Source organism: Eriocheir sinensis, unplaced genomic scaffold, assembly GCF_024679095.1.
Source record: "Eriocheir sinensis breed Jianghai 21 unplaced genomic scaffold, ASM2467909v1 Scaffold1646, whole genome shotgun sequence".
NCBI classification, from domain to species: domain Eukaryota; kingdom Metazoa; phylum Arthropoda; class Malacostraca; order Decapoda; family Varunidae; genus Eriocheir; species Eriocheir sinensis.
In genome coordinates, this window is record NW_026111013.1 from 8,094 (window position 1) to 27,162 (window position 19,069).

At 44.1% G+C, this 19,069-nt stretch overlaps 1 protein-coding gene and 1 long non-coding RNA gene across 2 annotated transcripts; both read left to right on the forward strand.

Annotated features, from left to right (window-relative positions):
• Nucleotides 1-1,917: 1,917 nt before the first annotated feature.
• LOC126990439 (equilibrative nucleoside transporter 4-like) lies at nucleotides 1,918-12,631 on the forward strand. The gene is made up of 9 exons (XM_050849048.1): nucleotides 1,918-1,949; nucleotides 3,205-3,359; nucleotides 3,613-3,744; nucleotides 4,728-4,802; nucleotides 5,596-5,753; nucleotides 5,991-6,089; nucleotides 7,597-7,807; nucleotides 8,888-9,075; nucleotides 10,825-12,631. The coding sequence occupies exons 1-9, from the start codon at nucleotides 1,918-1,920 to the stop codon at nucleotides 11,218-11,220; spliced, it is 1,446 nt and encodes a 481-aa protein (XP_050705005.1). The 3' UTR covers nucleotides 11,221-12,631.
• Nucleotides 12,632-12,708: 77 nt separating this feature from the next.
• On the forward strand, nucleotides 12,709-17,358 carry LOC126990440 (uncharacterized). Its single transcript, XR_007744370.1, has 3 exons — nucleotides 12,709-14,437; nucleotides 14,686-14,855; nucleotides 14,969-17,358. It is a non-coding gene; the product is annotated as an uncharacterized LOC126990440 (long non-coding RNA).
• The last annotated feature ends 1,711 nt before the right edge of the window (nucleotides 17,359-19,069 follow it).

The window sequence follows — 19,069 nt, forward strand, 5'->3', positions numbered from 1 at the left end:
AAGGAAGGAGGAGAAGGAAGGGATCAGGAAGGTAAGGGGTGTGGAGGAAGATATGGACAGCTATAAGGAGAGGAAGGAAGGAAGGGTAAGGGGTGTGGAAGGGATATATGGTTAGCTATGGAGGGGAAGGGAAGGGAAGGAAGGGTAAGGGGTGTGGAAGGGATATATGGTTAGCTATGGAGAGGAAGGGAAGGGAGGGAAGGGTAAGGGGTGTGGAAGGGATATATGGTTAGCTATGGAGGGGAAGGGAAGGGAAGGAAGGGTAAGGGGGTGTGAAGGGATATATGGTTAGGGAGGGAAGGGATATATGGTTAGCTATGGAGAGGAAGGGAAGGGAGGGAAGGGCAAGGGGTGTGGAAGGGATATATGGTTAGCGATGGAGGGAAGGAAGGAAGGTAAGGGTATGGAAAGGATATATGGTTAGCTATGAGGGAAGGGAAGGAAGGAAGGTAAGGGGTGAAGGGATATATGGTTAGCTATGGAGGGGAAGGGAAGGGAGGGAAGGGTAAGGGGTGTGGAAGGGATATATGGTTAGCTATGGAGGGGAAGGGAAGGGAAGGAAGGGTAAGGGGTGTGGAAGGGATATATGGTTAGCTATGGAGGGGAAGGGAAGGAAGGAAGGTAAGGGTGTGGAAGGGATATATGGTTAGCTATGGAGGGGAAGGGAAGGGAAGGAAGGGTAAGGGGTGTGGAAGGGATATATGGTTAGCTATGGAGAGGAAGGGAAGGGAAGGAAGGGTAAGGGTGTGAAGGATATGGTTAGCTATGGAGGGGAAGGGAAGGGAGGGAAGGGTAAGGGGTGTGGAAGGGATATATGGTTAGCTATGGAGGGGAAGGGTAAGGGGTGTGGAAGGGATATATGGTTAGCTATGGAGGGGAAGGGAAGGGAGGGAAGGCAAGGGTGGAAGGACATATGGTTAGCCATGGAGGAAGGGAAGGGGAGGAAGGGGGAAGGGATATATGGTTAGCTATGGAGGAAGGAAGGAAGGAAGGGTAAGGTGTGGAAGGATATATGGTTACTATGGAGGAAGGAAGGAGGAAGGTGTGGAAGGGATATATGGTTAGCTATGGAGAGGAAGGGAAGGGAGGGAAGGGTAAGGGGTGTGGAAGGGATATATGGTTAGCTATGGAGGGAAGGAAGGAGGGAAGGTAAGGTGTGTGGAAGGATATATGGTTGAATGGAGGGGAAGGAAGGAGGAAGGGTAAGGGTGTGGAAGGGATATATGGTTAGGTGTGGAGGGAAGGAAGGAGGGAAGGTAAGGTGTGAAAGGATATATGGTTAGTGTGGAGGGAAGGGAAGGGAAGGAAGGGTAAGGGGTGTGGAAGGATATATGGTTACTATGGAGGAAGGGAGGAGGGAAGGGCAAGGGGTGTGGAAGGGATATATGGTTAGCTATGGAGAGGAAGGGAAGGGAAGGAAGGGTAAGGGGTGTGGAAGGGATATATGGTTAGCTATGGAGGGGAAGGGAAGGGAAGGAAGGGGTGGAAGGGATATGGTTACTATGGAGGGAAGGAAGGGAAGGAAGGGTAAGGGTGGAAGGATATATGGTTAGCTGTGGAGGGAAGGGAAGGGAAGGAAGGGTAAGGGGTGTGGAAGGATATATGGTTAGCTATGGAGGGAAGGAAGGAAGGAAGGGCAAGGGGTGAAGGATATATGGTTAGCTATGGAGGGAAGGAAGGAGGAATAAGTGGAAGGATATATGGTTAGCTATGGAGAGGAAGGAAGGAGGGAAGGGTAAGGTGTGGAAGGATATATGGTTAGCTATGGAGAGGAAGGAAGGAAGGAAGGGTATAGGTGGAAGGGATATATGGTTAGCTATGGAGGGGAAGGGAAGGGAGGGAAGGGTAAGGGGTGTGGAAGGGATATATGGTTAGCTGTGGAGGGGAAGGGAAGGGAAGGAAGGGTGTGGTAGGGATATGGTTAGCTGTGGAGGAAGGAAGGAGGAAGGGTAAGGTGGAAGGGACATATGGTTAGCTGTGGAGGGAAGGAAGGAGGAAAGGGCAAGGGTGTGAAGGATATATGGTTACTGTGGAGGAAGGAAGGGAGGGACATATGGTTATATGGAGAGGAAGGAAGGAGGAAGGCAAGGGGTGTGGAAGGGATATATGGTTAGCTGTGGAGGAAGGAAGGGGAAAAGGTAAGGTGTGGAAGGATATATGGTTAGCTATGGAGAAGGAAGGAAGGAAGGGTAAGGGGTGTGGAAGGGATATATGGTTAGCTGTGGAGGGGAAGGGAAGGGAGGGAAGGGTAAGGGGTGTGGAAGGGATATATGGTTAGCTATGGAGGGGAAGGGAAGGGAAGGAAGGGTAAGGGGTGTGGAAGGGATATATGGTTAGCTATGGAGGGGAAGGGAAGGGAAGGAAGGGTAAGGGGTGTGGAAGGGATATATGGTTAATGTGGAGGGAAGGGAAGGAGGGAAGGGTAAGGACACAGGTGTGGAAGGATATATGGTTAGCTATGGAGGGGAAGGGAAGGGAGGGAAGGGTAAGGGGTGTGGAAGGGATATATGGTTAGCTGGAAGGAAGGAGGGAAGGTAAGGGTGTGGAATATGGAGAGGAAGGAAGGGAAGGGAGGGGAAGGGAAGGGAGGGAAGGGTAAGGGGTGTGGAAGGGATATATGGTTAGCTGTGGAGGGGAAGGGAAGGGAGGGAAGGGTAAGGGGTGTGGAAGGGATATATGGTTAGCTTTAGAGAGGAAGGGAGGAGGGAAGGGCAAGGGGTGTGGGAGGGAGGCATTTTTAGTTATGGAGAGGAAGGGAGGAAGAAAGGGAAGGGAGGCTAAGGGGTGTGGGAGGGACATGTGCTTAACTAAGGAGAGGACAGAAAGAGGAAAGTGATATGAGGTCGTGGGAAGGGAAAAGAAAGAGTAACATATCCCTTACCACCACCTCCACCACAACACACACACCACCACCACATCCACCTCACCACCACCACCACGTACCACACACACATCACTCCCACTACAATACTTTCACCACCACTACCACACACTCACTCACATCACTCCCACTACAATACTTTCACCACCACTACCACACACTCACACATCACTCCCACCACATTACCTTCACCACACACACACACACACACACACACACACACACACACACAGCATCACAGTCCTCTTACCATCACCACCCCCATCCACCTTACCTCTCACCACCTTACCCTCACCACCACCACCACTGTCTCCCCCCCACAGCTTCACCATCGCCGTGGACTACTTCCAGCGGAGGTACCCGGGCACCACCATCGTGTTTGACATCTCCATCGTGTACATCTTTGTGGCCTTTGGTGCGGTGCTGCTCAACAACCTTCTGGTGGAGCTGGTGCCACTCAACACAAGGATCGTCTTCGGTGAGGCAGAGACAACAATGATGGTGATGAGGAGGAGGGAGAGATAACAATGACGATGAATGAATACGATAATGAGAGAGAGATAACAATGATGAATTAATATGATGATGGAAGGGGGAGATGACAGTGATGATGATAATGAGGGAGAGATAACAATGATGAATTAATATGATGGTGAAAGGGAGAGATAGTGGTGATGATAAATGAACATAAATATGAAGGCTTCTCCCCCCTCCCCCTCCTCATGCTGCAGGGTACGTGGTGTCGCTGGTGATGCTGGTGTTCGTGAGTTTCTTTGAGATCTGGTGGCCCGACACGTTCCCGCCCAGCCTGTCTTACCGCATCACCCTGCTGTCCGTGTCGGTGGTGGCCTTCGGGTGTACAGGTGTGTGGGTGTGGGTGGGTGTATATATAAGGGGGGAGGTCATTGTGGTTTAGGGTGTTCTTTTTTCTTTTCTTTTTTTTTTTACAACAAAGGAGACGGCTCATGGGCAACGAAAAGTGAAAAAAAAAAAAAAAAAAAACTACTCGCCATTCCTAAAGTAGACAAAAGTAAAGAGTAGCCAAAGGAGAGGTCAGTTTCAGGTGGAGAGGTATCTATCTTAGTTGTATTTACCTAGTTGTATGAATCTGATTGTATTTTTCTAGTTATGTTTATCAATGTATCTCGTTATCAGTGCATGTATGAGTGGATAGGACAGTTTGTTATGGAAAGAAGATTATTATAGAACAACAGAAAGAGAGTGAGAGACAGAACAGAGCCCTTCGTGACAGCACTGTTGATAGGTTTAGGGGAAGAACAGTGACCACCTACCACAGCAGAGATAGATCAGCCAGAAAGGAAACTGGAGATAAAGTGCAGAGAGAGGCATAGAGTCTGTGGAGGGTAGTTTGGAAAGTAAAGATTTGGGCCAGACTTTTGTACCTTTCCCTTCCCTTTCTTTCCCTATTAAACACATCCCATTTTTTCCCTTCCTTACCCTTCTTTCAGACTTTTCCTTCCCTTCCTTTCCTATTAAACACATCCCATTTTTTTCCTACCCTTCTTTTCCCTTCCTTTCTTACCTAGAGAGGCATAGAATCTGTGGAGGGTAGTTTGGAAAGTAAAGATTTGGGCCAGACTTTTGTATCTTTCCCTTCCCTTCCTTTCCCTATTAAACACATCCCTTTTTCCCTTCCTTATCTTACCCCTTCCTACCCTTCTTTTCCCTTCCTTTCCTACCTAGAGAGGCATAGAATCTGTGGAGGGTAGTTTGGAAAGTAAAGATTTGGGCCAGACTTTTGTACCTAGTTGTCTTTATGTATGTGGTTATGAGTGTGCTAACTTTTTATTCCCTCACTAACACTCCCTCGCTCCCTCTCCTCCAGTTCAACAGTCAAGTTTCTACGGCTACACAGGAATGCTGCCCAAGAGGTACACACAGGCAGTCATGACGGGCGAGAGTAAGTACACACACACACACACACACACACACAAACACACGTCTCTTCCTATATTATTTAATTTTTCTGCTTTTCTTTCTCATTTTCTTGCCTGCTTTCTTTATTTCCTTCTTTCTTATCTTCTTTTCTTTTTTGTCTTTCATTTCACTTTTTCTATCTATCTATATATCTTGTACACACACACACACACACACACACACACGCACGCACACACACAGTAATATATATTTTCATGGATGTTTTTGTGTATATCCTTCCATTCCTTTCCTTTCCTTTCCTATCTTACCCTATCCCACTATTTCCTTCCCTTCCTTTACCCTATTAAACCCGTCCCATTTTTTTCCTTCTTTACCTTAGCCCTTCCTTCCCTCCTTTTTCCTTCCTTGCCTTATCTCTCTTAGCTTACCCATCCTTTTTCCTTTTCTTTCCCTGTTCTTCCTTTCCTTCCTTTTATTTTCCTTCTCTCCCTTTCCTTTCCTTTTCCTTCCCTGTTTTATCTTTCTTACCTCACCCCTTCGTTTTCCCTTTCCTTCCCTTCATATTCCTTCTCTTCTCTCCCTTTCCTTTCCCTTCCCTGTTATATCTTTCTTGCCTTACTCCCTCTTATTTTTCCCTTTCCTTCCCTGCCCTTCCTTTTCTTCCCTTTCCCTGCCTGTCTTTCCCCCTCCTGCCTCTCCCATCTATTACACACACACACACACACATACACACACACTCACAAAAATAAAAACAGACGAATGAAATGCCTTACTAAATTAATCCCCCCCCCCCCCCCCCCCTCCATCCCCACCAGGCACGGCAGGACTCATCATCTCCGGGAATCGCATCGTCACCAAGCTGCTCCTGGACGACCAGCGCACCAACACCATGATCTTCTTCGTGCTGTCCATCGTCTTCGTCCTCGTCTGCCTCGGCACTCACCTCGCCGTGCAGAAAACAACGTTCATTCAGGTACGTGTCGCAGTAGACCCACTTTTTTATTTATTTATTTTTATTTATTTATTTTTTTTTTCAAGTGTCACAGTAGACCCGCACTTTTTTTCCTATAATTATTCTCACGTGTCGCAGTAGACCCACAATTTTATCTTTTTTTGTGTGTGTTTTGTTTTGTTTTATTTCTGTTTGTTGTGGTTATCATTATTTTTCACCCGCTCGTCTCGACCTGACAGTCCGTGCATTGCCTTCCAGTTTTACCTCAACCAGTGCCACTCGGCCGAGGACAACGAGGACCTCATGTGCATCACGCTGGAGCCCTCAGACTGCCCCACCTCAGACTACCCCATCCTGGTATGCTGTAGAGCTTTATTGTCTTTGTAAGGTTAAGTTGGTAAAATGATTATAATGAGTGGAAGATGTGATTAGTAAAGAAGTAGAAAGTAAGATGGGACTCCCAGTTGAATGGTCAGGGTAAGGTGAAGAAAGTAATGATAGATAAAGAGAAAAATATGAAAAGCAAGGAAGTAGAAACAGTAAAAGGACTCCCAAGTTGTATGTTCGAGGTGGCATAGATAGATAATGATGGAAAATGAGGAAAATATGAAAAGTGAAAAAAGTAGAAATAAAAAAAAATACAGGTAACTCGATTTACGCGAGTTTGGTTTACGCGTTTTTTAAATAACGTGGGGTCCAAAATCCAAATAAATGTTTAATTTACACATTTTTTCACTTATACGCAATATTTTATGGAGTGGCCACCAGATGTCTCACGCAATTGGACTCACACGGCGCCGCGGCCACACAGCTGAGCTCAGTCCTTCCCGCGCACAACTTGAACAGCAATACAGTACCCACGCTGCCACGCTACTCAACAACAACAACACCCTCGCTGCTGTGGAGTGGCCACCAGATGTCTCACACAGCTGGACTCACACGGTGCCGCAGCCACACATCTGAGCTCAGTTCTTCCCGCGCGCCACTTGAACAACAATACAGTACCCACGCTGCCACGCTACTCAACAATAGGGGTGGGCACTGGGCAGGTACCGGCACCAGTACCGGTACTAATTGTACCAGCAATACGGTACGGTACCGGCACCAGACTGCTCGGTACCGGTACCAATACTAGCCAGTCGCTCATGGTGTCCCTCATTTCTTTCTCACACGAGTGAAGCTGAGACTGAGTGCCTGAGTGGATATCTCGGTGATATGGATATTCTCTCTCTCTCTCTCTCTCTCTCTCTCTCTCTCTCTCTCTCTCTCTCTCTCTCTCTCTCTCTCTCTCTCTCTCTCTCTCTCTCTCTCTCTCTCTCTCTCTCTCTCTCTCTCTCTCTCTCTCTCTCTCTCTCTCTCTCTCTCTCCACTGAATGAAGTGAATATTTATTTTTCGATAGAAACCTACCTCTTGTTTGATTTACATTGTTTTTGATTTACACGACCTCTTCAAGGACACAATACTCGCGTAAATCGAGAGTTACCTGTACTCCGAATTGTATGGTCTCGTAGACATACAGAAAATGATAGAGAAAAACACGAAAAGTGAAAAAAATATAAATAAAAAAAGTACTCCCAAATTTTTGTGTTTGACATAACATAAAAAGATAATGATAGAAAATGAGAAAAATATGTAAAGTAATAAAGAAGAAATGAAAACAATACTCCCAGTCGTATGTATAATAAAGAAAAAATGATAGATAAAGAGAAAAATATGAAAAGCAAAGAAGTAGAAACAGTAAAAGGACTCCCAATTTGTATGTTCGAGGTGATATAGATAGATAATGATAGAAAATGAGGAAAATTTGAAAAGCAAAAAAGTAGAAACAAAAACAACAACAACAACAATTCCTCTCCATCACAGGTTGAGGTCGGTCCCATCGGCAGCACAGTCACTCCATCAGACTCCACCGCAACCTTCCACTCTGCCTCCACCCTGCCCGTCTCCGCCTCTGTGGATCCCGTGGACTCCCAGGCGCCCAGCTACAGGGTGGAGCACGTCATCCTGGGCCACGTGAGGGCGGGCCGCACCTCTACCTACACCCGCTCCATCCGCATGTGGTCGGCCATCAAACGTAAGCATGTGAATGAGTGGGTCTGTTTTGGCTTGTTTTAGTGTTGGTGTGTGATGGTTTTGTTTGTGTGTGTGTGTGTGTGTGTGTGTGTGTGTGTGTGTGTGTGTGTGTACTTTTTCTGTCACGTTTCCACTCACTTCTCTTTCTCCTTTCTGTATCTATGAGAGCATACACTGTGGCTTCATGCTTCTCCCTCACTAACCAATAACTCATAAACATCAGACTTACTCTTTTCTTGTCTCCATCATTAAACAGCCTCATAAACCCTCACTTCTCCCTTTTTTTCCTCCCTCGTGCCTCCACTCACTCACTTCTCTTCCTCCTTTCTGTATCTATGAGAGCATACACTGTGGCTGCATGCTACTCTCTCGCTGACCAATAACTCATAAACATCAGACTTACTCTTCTTGTCTCCGTCATTAAACAGCCTCATAAACCCCCATCTCCTCCATCTCTTCTTCCCCCTTTTCCTCCCTCACTCTCACTCCCTCGCTCTCTACACACTTTCTCTTTCCACTATTTACTCTTCTTCCTCCCTTCCTTCTTTCACTCCCTCCCTCACTCCCTAACTCCTTCCCTCCTATCCTCATATTTATTTATCCTTTCAATCCCTTGCCTCACTCTCCCTCCCTTCCTCACTCAGTCTCATCTACTCCCTCCCTCCTTTTAGTTCTTCCCTTACTCCCTCCATATTCCCTCTCTTACTCCTTCCCTCCATCCCTTCTTCTATCCCTCACTCCTTCCATCCCTCCCTCTCTCCCTCATTCTCTCCATCCTTTCATTCCCTCCAACCTTCTCTTATCTCTAACTCCCTTGCTCCCTCTCTGTCCCTTCTTCACTCCCTCACTCCACTCCTTTACTCCCACACTCTTTCACTCGTTCATTCTCTAGCCTTTCACTCCCTCCCTCCCTCCCTTCCTCCCTCTCTTGCCGTCCCTTCTTTCACTTCCTCCCATCCCTCACTCCATCCATCCATCCATCCATCATGTCTTCATTTCCTTTCACTCTTATTCCATTCCTTCTTTTATCTCACTTTCTTCCTCCATCTATTCCCTCCTCACCATCTCCTGTCCCTCCCAGGTGGTGTGGTGGCCCGCTGGCGTGTGGGCCGCAGCGTGTGGCACTACATGCTGGCCATCGCACTCGCCTACTTCGTGACGCTGTGCCTCTACCCGGGCATCGTGACGGAGGTGGTGTCCTGCCGCATGGGGTCCTGGATGCCCGTGGTCATGATGGCGACCTTCAACCTCTTTGACTTCATCGGAAAGGTGGATTAGTTCTGTGTTTGAGTGTGTGTGTGTGTGTGTGTGTGTGTGTGTGTGTGTGTATGTGTATGTGTATGTGTGTGTGTGTGTGTGTGTGTGTGTGTGTGTGTGTGGGGGGGGGGCATTGGTTGGTGTGTGTGTGTGTGTGTAATTCACCTCTTGGTCTGCTGCGGGTCTCTCTCGAGACAGCCAGCCGTTCCCCTATGGAAGAGCACAGAGCTCATAGTACCGATCTTTGGGTAGGACTGAGACCACTCGCACACAACACACTGCAACAAGGTCACAACTCCTTGCCTGACGTCGCGCACCTACTCACTGCTAGGTGAACAGGGGCTACACGTGAAAGAGGATAAACCCAACTTATCTTCACTCGGCCGGAGAATCGAACCCCGGTCCTTCTGGTTGTGTGTGTGTGTTTACTTAGTTGTGGTATACAGGCCCTGAGTTACATTCGTGTGGTCCAGTCTCCCTACTTATAATTGTTCAGTCTTTCCTGTAATTGTCCAGTATGTGTGTGTGTGTGTGTGTGTGTGTGTGTGTGTGTGTTCATGTTGGATTTGTGATAATAACTTTCATTGTAAACTATATGTTGTTTTGAAAGGCTCAGGAATTTTCATCATAGTCATTGTAACTGACTAATTCTATTGTTGCATAAAGATAGAACATACAACATTGATTTTAATAGTGTAATGTTTCTTAATTTTAGGGGTTTTGGAAGTAACTTAGCAAGCCCTTTCATTGCTTATTCTTCGCAGTGTTTGTGCTAATGGTTTTGTACATACTAATTATTTTCAATGAACTTTAATGGTGGGAAATTATTTTGATTTATAGATTCAAGAGGAGGGTATCAGGACACCTCTCCTCCTGAAATTGACCAATCTTTCAGCCACTCCTCTGAGCTTTTTGTAGGAGCAGCAAATAGCGGGCTTTTTTTTTTTTTTTTTTTTTTTTTTTTTTTGAGTCCTGCCAAGACTTAAGTGCCGTATTCTTATTAGACATTTTGGCAGCCAAGCACACTTTTGACAAGGCTCTCTAAGGAGTTGTGGTCATTTCCTTGGGTACTTTTATGAACCTGGTGGTAGTTTGGCTTCTGTACCATGAATGTGAAAACAACAACTATGTATTGTGTCTACTCCTTCCCTCCCTCCCTCACTCACTCCAACCTCTCACTCCGGGCCCTCACTTCTTCACTCCTTCCTTCACTCCCTTACTCCTTCTGTCCATCCCACCCTCTCTCCCTCCTTCACTCTCTGTTTGACTCACTCCCTACCTCCCTCTCTCTCCTTCTCTTCACTCCCTCACTCCTCCTTCACTCCCTTACTCCTGTCCATCACACCCTCTCTCCCACTCACTCCCTACCTCTTCTCTCTCCTTCTCTTCACTCCCTCACTCCTCCTTCACTCCCTTACTCCTGTCCATCCCACCCTCTCTCCCTCCTTCACTCTGTTTGACTCACTCCCTACCTCCTCTCTCTCTCCCTCTCTCTCTCTCTCTCTCTCTCTCTCTCTCTATCTCTCTCTCTCTCTCTCTCTCTCACTCACTCTCTCTCTCTCTCTCTCTCTCTCTCTCTCTCTCTCTCTCTCTCTCTCTCTCTCTCTCTCTCTCTCTCTCTCTCCTTCTCTTCACTCCCTCACTCCTTCCTTCATGAGAACCTTATAAAATCCCTTGTCAACCTTTGGAAATAGTTGACATGAAAAGGGGAAGTGTCTAAGAGCACCGACCTTACCGCCCTTCCTCCCCGCCCATGCCCAGGTGTTGGCATCAGTGCCGTACGACTGGACGCGGCGCCAGCTGGTGGGCGGGTCGGTGGCACGCATACTCCTGGTGCCGCTGCTTATGGTGTGTGCCGGTCCTCGCGCCGCCCCACTCGTCCCTGGAGAGGCCACCCCAATGCTCCTCTCGGCACTGCTGGGGCTCACCAATGGCGTCCTGGGCTCGGTTCCAATGATCCTCGCGCCAACGAAGGTTCCTGATGACCACCGGGAGCTGACTGGTAACATCATGACTCTCTCGTACTATGTTGGTCTGACTCTCGGGGCCTCAGTCGCCTATGGGTTAGACGACACCTTAGGTCCCCCAGATCACACTCGCTGCCCTCAGTTCAGAATCGCCCACTTGCCAAACGTCACATACACAGCAGTGGGGTGAGAGGTAAGGACGGGGCAGTGACTAACCTTTCCTGAGTTAGTAGGATGTGAGAGAGAGAGAATATGAGTGTGTGTGTGTGTGTGTGTGTGTGTGCCTGTGTGTGTGAGAGGACATACATTTCTTTGCATTTTTTTACTTATGTGCTCTTTCCTGTTCGTATTTTCACCGCATGAGTCAAGCTTTTAATGTTTCCTCGTATGATTCCTCGAACTTATGAATGCTTTATGCACACAATTCAATATTTATATTTGGCGAAGCATTGCATTTATCAGTCTTTTGGTTTAGGGAACATAATTTCTAATATTTATCGCCTTTTTTGGTGGGGGTGTGGCTGATTAAGGGAGGGATTTCAAGCGAGGGAATATGTGTGTGAGTGTGAGGGGCGAGGATGGAGGAGTGGCTACCCTTCCTTGCCCTAGTGTGAGTGAGTGGGTGGATTGGAAAAGATGCATAATTTAAGGTGTCGAGAGTGGCTGAGTGTGTGTAGGTGCCGCCGCCTCCTGCCTGTTGAATCTTACCTGTCACTCGTCTGTATTTATACTCTAGTGTTTGGGTCTATTTTCCTTATCATATCTCATGCCACTGAGGGAACAGCATGTACTTAATGATTGGGCTATGTGTGTGTGAGTGAGGGAGGTGTGGATAGTTACTACTGAGTCATTCTTTATTTACATTTGATGGGTTTTTTTTTTTTTTTTTTTTTCATCATAGCTCATATCGCATTAAGGGAACAACATACAGTAAAAGATTGGATTTCGTGTGTGAGTGAGGGAGGTGAGGTTAGGTTAATACTGTCTGTTATTCTTTATTTACCGTATTTCCCACCATATATGACGCACTCTTTTTCAAAAAGAAGATTCAAAAATGAATTCTGCATTTTCTACCTCGATGGTTAGGTTTTGGTAGGCCTAGGGGTTATTGTTACTGTTATGAAGCCAACAACCAAAACACCTCCATTTGACACAATAATTCCCAGATGTCCCCAGAATGACATATACAGTAGAGCCTCACTTAGCACGAGATCAATTAGCGTGAACCTCAATTAGCGCGAGCCACCATCTACCAAGAAAAAAATTAATTAGCGCGAAAGCCTCAGTTAGTGCGAGCAGCCACCAAGACTGAATTTTGAAAATTGCGCCAAGCCGCCATGATGCACGGCACAAGCCACGAGAACCCTTACTCTAGCAGACGACGCCATGTTGATACAGGGCAAGTGCTTTATTTACGTTGTGGATGTGGATACGGGCAACTGACCTTGGCCGTGTGTGACGCACACCCAGAAAATTTGGATTTGCCAGTTGTCCAAGTGTGATACTGCCTTAAGGCAGCGAGGCCGCTGACCGGGTGAGCGCTGGCGATGACGTCATCGAACTCCCAGCAAATCACAAGCATGTTTTCAGAGCTCAGCCAATTGTAGTTTTTTTTTTTTTTTTTTTTTTTTTTTTTTTTTTTTAATGCAAGTGATTATTTTGAGTAATATATTATCAAACCCAAAAGTCAGACCCACGTGTGCACCAAATAATTTTTTTCATATTGGTTACTTTATTCAATTAGCGTGAATTCAGTTAGCGCGACCGCGTTCATCCACCTAATTCTTGCGCTAAATGGGGCTCTACTGTACCTTATTTTGCGGCGTATAAAGCACACTTTTTAACTCAGAAAAAATTTACTCCTGCATGGTATACACCGAAGGTACACATTTTGAGTGATTTAAATAGTAAATAATGTGATGCAATGGAAAAGGAAAGTGTGAATAAGCAGAAGATGGGAGGAGGACATGTGAAGTGATAAAACTGTACAGGTCACAGGAAGTAGAAGACATGCCACGTGTGATGCGGCGTAAACACAAAACACAACACCGCCGCGGTGCACCAGTCACCAGTGTGCCGGGTGCCTTGGGGGTGATGGTTAAGCGGCTATTACACAAGTACAGTTTTGGTGGAGCAGGGTGCTGCCTGACCTGACTGCTTGGCAACCATGGGGTGGAGTTGGGCGGATTAGTATGGGGGTATTTCTGCTGTGCAGCAGCCCAGTCAGCTGATGTTTTCTGTGATACATGTTTGAAAGAACGGATATCTGTGGATGACTGAAGTGTTTATTGTAAAAGCAGTTTTGTTTCTCATTGTAAAAATAACTATATTAAACCAATATGATTGACAAACTAATCAACATCTATTTCTTATTGAAATTAGGTATATGGTCCCTGAAAGTCAAGATCAAGACCAATTGCTTGCCCATCGAACGTAGCATCCCTGTGTGATTATTTCCCTCAGTAGCTCGGTGAAAGTTACCGCCTGCACACAGCGCAGTGAGTTAATCTACAAACCAACCCTGTTGTTTACCATTTCAAAGTCACAGCTACTCAGGGTAAGAGCACAGTAACTCGTCAAAGCAACATATGCTATAACAGTAATAATTGTGAGTAAGGTGGTCATATGTAATACTGCATATACATTAAGTTCAGGGATTTATTTATTTTTTATTTTTTTATTTTATTTATTTATTTTTTTATTTTTTTATTATTTTTTTTTTCTATACCTTGTCAAATTATTGGTGCGTCATATGGCGGGAAATACATCCTATTTAGTGTTTTCGTTAGTTGTCTTTTCATCATGGCTCACACCACAGTAATAGAACAACATACAGTAAAAGATTGGTGTACGTGTGTGAGTGAGGGAGGTGTGGGTAGGCTATTCTTCTGTAGCACTTTTGTATTTATATTTAGTGTTTTTGTTCGTCATTTTTATATTCATCATAACTCATACCACTTTGAGGGAACAACACACAAGAAAAGATTGGCATTCATGTGTGGGTGAAGTAGGTACGTTAGGTTAATCTTGTCTGTCACTCATATTTATTTATATTTAACATTTATATATTTTTTTATATTTATCATTGTTCACACCACATTAAGGGAAGGTGTGGTTAGGTTAATCTTGTATGTCACTCTTTTATAATTATGTGTAGTGTTTGGGTTGCTGTTTTTTTTCTTGTTACTATATCTTGCACCACATTGGGGGAACAAAATGCAGTGTAGTTTTGTTGAATCTCATCTGTAACCCTTCTATCCTTGTGTTCTAGTCAGTGGTTCATCCTCTACACCACACAGAGGAATAGCAAACACTTTTAATGGGTGATATTCATGCAAGGGAAGGAGTAGGTGGGATTTTGTTAAGTCTGATTTGTCACTCTTTAATAGCTATGTTCTAGTCAGTGGGTCATCCTCTACACCACACAGAGGAATAGCAAACACTTTTAATGGGTGATATTCATGCAAGGGAAGGGTAGGAGGAGGTACAGTTTTGTTAAGTCTGATTTGTCACTCTTTAATAGCTATGTTCTAGTCAGTGGGTCATCCTTTACACCACACAGAGGAGCAGCATACACTCAATGGAAGTGTAGGAGGAGATGTGGAAGTGTTAAGTCTGATTTGTCACTGTTCTAGTCTTATGTTTTAGTCAGCAGGTCATCCTTTACACCACACAGAGGAGCAGCATACACTCATTGGAAGGGTAGGAGGAGGTGCAGTTTTGTTAAGTCTGATTTGTCACTCTCTAGTCTTATGTTCTAGTCAGTGGGTCATCCTTTACACCACACAGAGGAGCAGCATACACTCATTGGAAGGGTAGGAGGAGGTGCAGTTTTGTTAAGTCTAATTTGTCACTCTCTAGTCCTATGTTCTAGTCAGTGGGTCATCCTTTACACCACACAGAGGAGCAGCATACACTCATTGGAAGGGTAGGAGGAGGTGTGGTTCTCAAATCTCATCTATCACATTTCTTTAGTTATGTTCCAGTGTTAACTCATCATTTTAGGTTGGCATTCTTGGTTTGCCAATAGAGGAAAGAAAGATATATCCAAAGAAATTCTGGGAAATAGGGTAAAGAGAAATAGAAATTCAGCGATGGCAAAAACAGTTGACGTAGGTGTTGTCTCACTCACTAGCGTAGATGTATCTGAGGCCAAAGACATATGGAGTAGGGTATCTGGTTCCTTTCTCTGCTGCTTCATCCTCCCCAGCTATGGTTAGGCTTGGTTAAGTTAGCCATGGTTAACCAGGTACACATTGAGGCTGGGTGAGTCTAGGGGCTGGACCCAGAAAAACCTGTGTGTGTGTGTGTGTGTGTGTGTGTGTGTGTGTGTTAACCCGGTAGCAGCGACGGGCCAAATTTGTGGCTTTACCATGTAGCAGCGACGGGCCAAATTTGTGCCATGATTTAAACCCCACAAAATAGATGATACATAAACTGATCAGAAATGCTTTGATATATATTATGAAATGGTTTGTGTGAGTGATGATTTTTTCTCATTTTCTCGCTTAGAGGGACCATTAAGTAACATGATTCCCGCTGCTATCGGGTTAAACTCGACTTACAAGCATCATAGTCAGACATGCTGCCACACACCACATGAAGTGACAGGAAATGATAACAAATTAATAATCTGTATGTTGGTACAGCGTAAAGGTCTGCTCTTATTGATTCTTTCTCTTGTATTGAGCTTCAGACACCCTAAAAGAGATGCTGATAAACTTCTTAATGTCAGTCTGCGAGAAAAAAAATCATTAATAATCACAACAATGGCACCAGTATAGTAGAGTGATACATAACCCACCACTTTGTCTGCTCTGATCGGATAATATTTAAGTGGGTGGTAATTTTGTAGGAGTAAGTGTGATCTGTCGGCTCCTACTTGTTGCCCTTGTGTAGTGAGAGGAATCATCACACGAACATGTCGGTGCAGTGTAAAGGTCTGTTCTTATTGATTCTTTCACTTATTTTGAGCTTAAGACACCCTAAAAGAGATGCTGATAGACTTCTTAATGTCAGTATTCTTAAAACTACTAAATACTTTACAGGCGAGAGAAAAAATCAAAACAGTGTAGCAAAAAGACAAAAAAGATAACCCATGTGTAATCTGAATGTTTCTATGCAACGGAAACACTGACAGACCAAGTCCTGTTGAGTGATGCTGTTGTTAGAAATGAGAAATAAAAATCAATTGTTAAATCAAAGAAATAGGGATGAGCTAGTGTATTCAGGCAGCCACTGATGTGTCTTAGAAGGGAGTGGTGAATGAGAGGAAGGATTTTGGAGCATTCAGGCACTCAATAATATGTCTTAAAAGGAAATAGATGAAGGAAAGGGAGTTTTGTATAATCAGACAGTCAATTATATGTCTTGACTGCATATTTCCTGCAAGACATCACCAAACTACAGAAATGGAACAAAAAGTGGGTGCTGCAATTTGATGAACCAAAATGTAAAGTACTGCACTTTGGGAGGGGATATCCAGCATACCAATACCACATGGGAAACACTCCACTATCCACCACAGAGGCAGAGAAAGACCTGGGACTATATATTACCTGAATACCAGTGAAACCCAAATCTGTTCCAATCACAGCGGACGAGTTAAAGGAAATGAACAATGGAAAGAGTCAAATTAGTGATGTGTAGTAGGAGGGACTGGGTGAAGTAAAGATGTAGTTTTGGGCATTCAAGCTGTTAGTGGTGTGTACGTGTGTTAGAGGGGAATGGGCAAAGGAAAGGGGAGGAGCTTGGGTATTCAGGCAGCCAATCATGTGCCACAGAAGGAAAGGGGGAGGAGTTAGAGCATTCAGGCAGCCAATCGTGTGCCTCAGAAGGAAAGGGGGAGAAGTTTAGTTATGCAGCAGCCAATCATGTGCCTCAGAAACGCATGAATACCAGAAGGAGGCGGAGCTTACTTACCAAGCTCGTATGAACAGAATGAGTTTCATGTTTTGTTAAGTTAACCTTTTGAAAAGAACCAAAGAAATTAAGCAAATTGTGATAATGCTAGTCAGAAACTTTTCCTAATTAGTATAAAATTTCTATTGTAGTTTATTCGTGTGTTACCAAGTAGAAAGGATGGGACGTTGACTTATTATTTTCACTAATTGTTGATGTCACTTTTCATCTTCTTCTTCTCTTAATTTCTTCTTCTTTATTTTCTTCTTCTTCCCCCTCTTCTTCTTCATTTTCTTCTTCTCTTTCGATCTTCTCCTTTTTCTTCTTCTTCTTCTTCATTTTCTTCTTCTTCTTCTTCATTTTCTTCTTCTTCTTCTCTTTCGATCTTCTCCTTTTTCTTCTTCTTCTTCTTCATTTTCTTCTTCTTCTTCTTCATTTTCTTCTTCTTCTCTTTCGATCTTCTCCCTTTTCTTCTTCTTCTTCTTCATTTTCTTCTTCTTCTTCTTCAGTTTCTTCTTCTTCTCTTTCGATCTTCTCCCTTTTCTTCTTCTTCTTCTTCATTTTCTTCTTCTTCTTCAGTTTCTTCTTCTTCTCTTTCGATCTTCTCCTTTTTCTTCTTCTTCTTCTTCATTTTCTTCTTCTTCTTCTTCATTTTCTTCTTCTTCTTCTTCATTTTCTTCTTCTTCTTCTCTTTCAATCTTCTCCTTTTCTTCTTCTTCTTCATTTTCTTCTTCTTCTTCTCTTTCGATCTTCTCCTTTTCTTCTTCTTCTTTATTATTATTATTTATGCATTTTTTATTTTATTTACTCTTGTTACTAATATATCATACTGATACATTTGAAAGCCCATCTTATAGTAAATATGAGAGAGAGAGAGAGAGAGAGAGAGAGAGAGAGTAAATGCATGTATAGTCAATCATACCACATCTTCACATCATATCTATTTATATCATACACAATGCATAATATTTTATTCATACTACTACTACTACTACTACTACTACTACTACTACTACCATCACCACCACTACTACTACTACTACTACTACTACTGTTTTCATTACAACCACCACTACTACCACTGTGCTACTGCTACTACTATTTATACTGTAACTACTATTATCACTACTACCACCACCATCACCACCACCTCCTGTATTCCTAAATAGTCCGTGTTTTTCGTAATCTCGCCTCACGACCCCAATGTTCAGCTGTAGCCTTAAATGATATAGCCTCACTCACCCTTGTTACACTGTGTACTACTGAGAGTCTATGTAAACAGGTCATTATTATTATCGTTAGCAGTAGTGTATTAGTATTATTGTTCTGTATAGCTTGGCGCTGGGACCCACTTGACGTCATAATACATGGCTGTGTTTCAAGCTCTCCCTTACTAAGAGATGTCATTAATTACCAGGTCAAGAATCTAAACTGTTTTTCACTTTTGTTGAAGTCCACATATACTTGACTTCCAGTTTTTTAACTTTTTTACAGTAAAAGAAGCAGCTCAAGGGCAAAAAAAAAAAAAAATATTGAGGAAAAAAAGCCTGCTGATCACTGCCCCACAAAAAGAGTTTAAAAGAGTGACCAAAAGAGGCCAGTTCAGGAGGATTTTTCTACTTGATCTGTGTGCACTGCACTACATATTAGCAGAACAAAGCCTGCCTATCAACCTGTGAAAGTGTTTTAAAGAGAGTTTGTTGGGATGGTGTCTAGCACACTGATATTGCTGGAACTCATCTTCAAATAACCCTTTATTATAATGAGGGCAGTCTGTACTGATAGATATAAGTGGAGAGATCCACATAAACAGTTGAACAGACTGGTTATTTTTTTAAATACATTCTGTAGAAAAAAAATTGTACAATGGCATCATGTGGGCCAAAGATCCAAGCTTTCAGAGACCTGTGTATATTGACTTTGGTACACACTGTTGCCGCCGCTGCTGCTGCTGTCGCTGCCCAGATCACTGCAGTGTTTCACGCTAAGTCAGGGTGTGTTGACCAGTTTGTATGCACTCCTCCAGTCAGTACTCATACTAGGAAAGAAAACTACGCACTGTGAGAAATTGAGGTAGTGTAAATATGAACTTTAAAACTTATGGCTATATATCAAGTTTTATCTTTATTCCACAGCAC

Coding starts and splice junctions, on each gene's coding strand:
- LOC126990439 (XM_050849048.1), top strand. CDS start 1,918: ATGGTTAGCTGTGGAGGAAGGAAGGAGGAAGG. Junction 1,950..3,204: donor GGAGGAAGGAAGGAGGAAGG/GTAAGGTGGAAG, acceptor TCCCCCCCACAG/CTTCACCATCGCCGTGGACT. Junction 9,076..10,824: donor TCTTTGACTTCATCGGAAAG/GTGGATTAGTTC, acceptor GCCCATGCCCAG/GTGTTGGCATCAGTGCCGTA.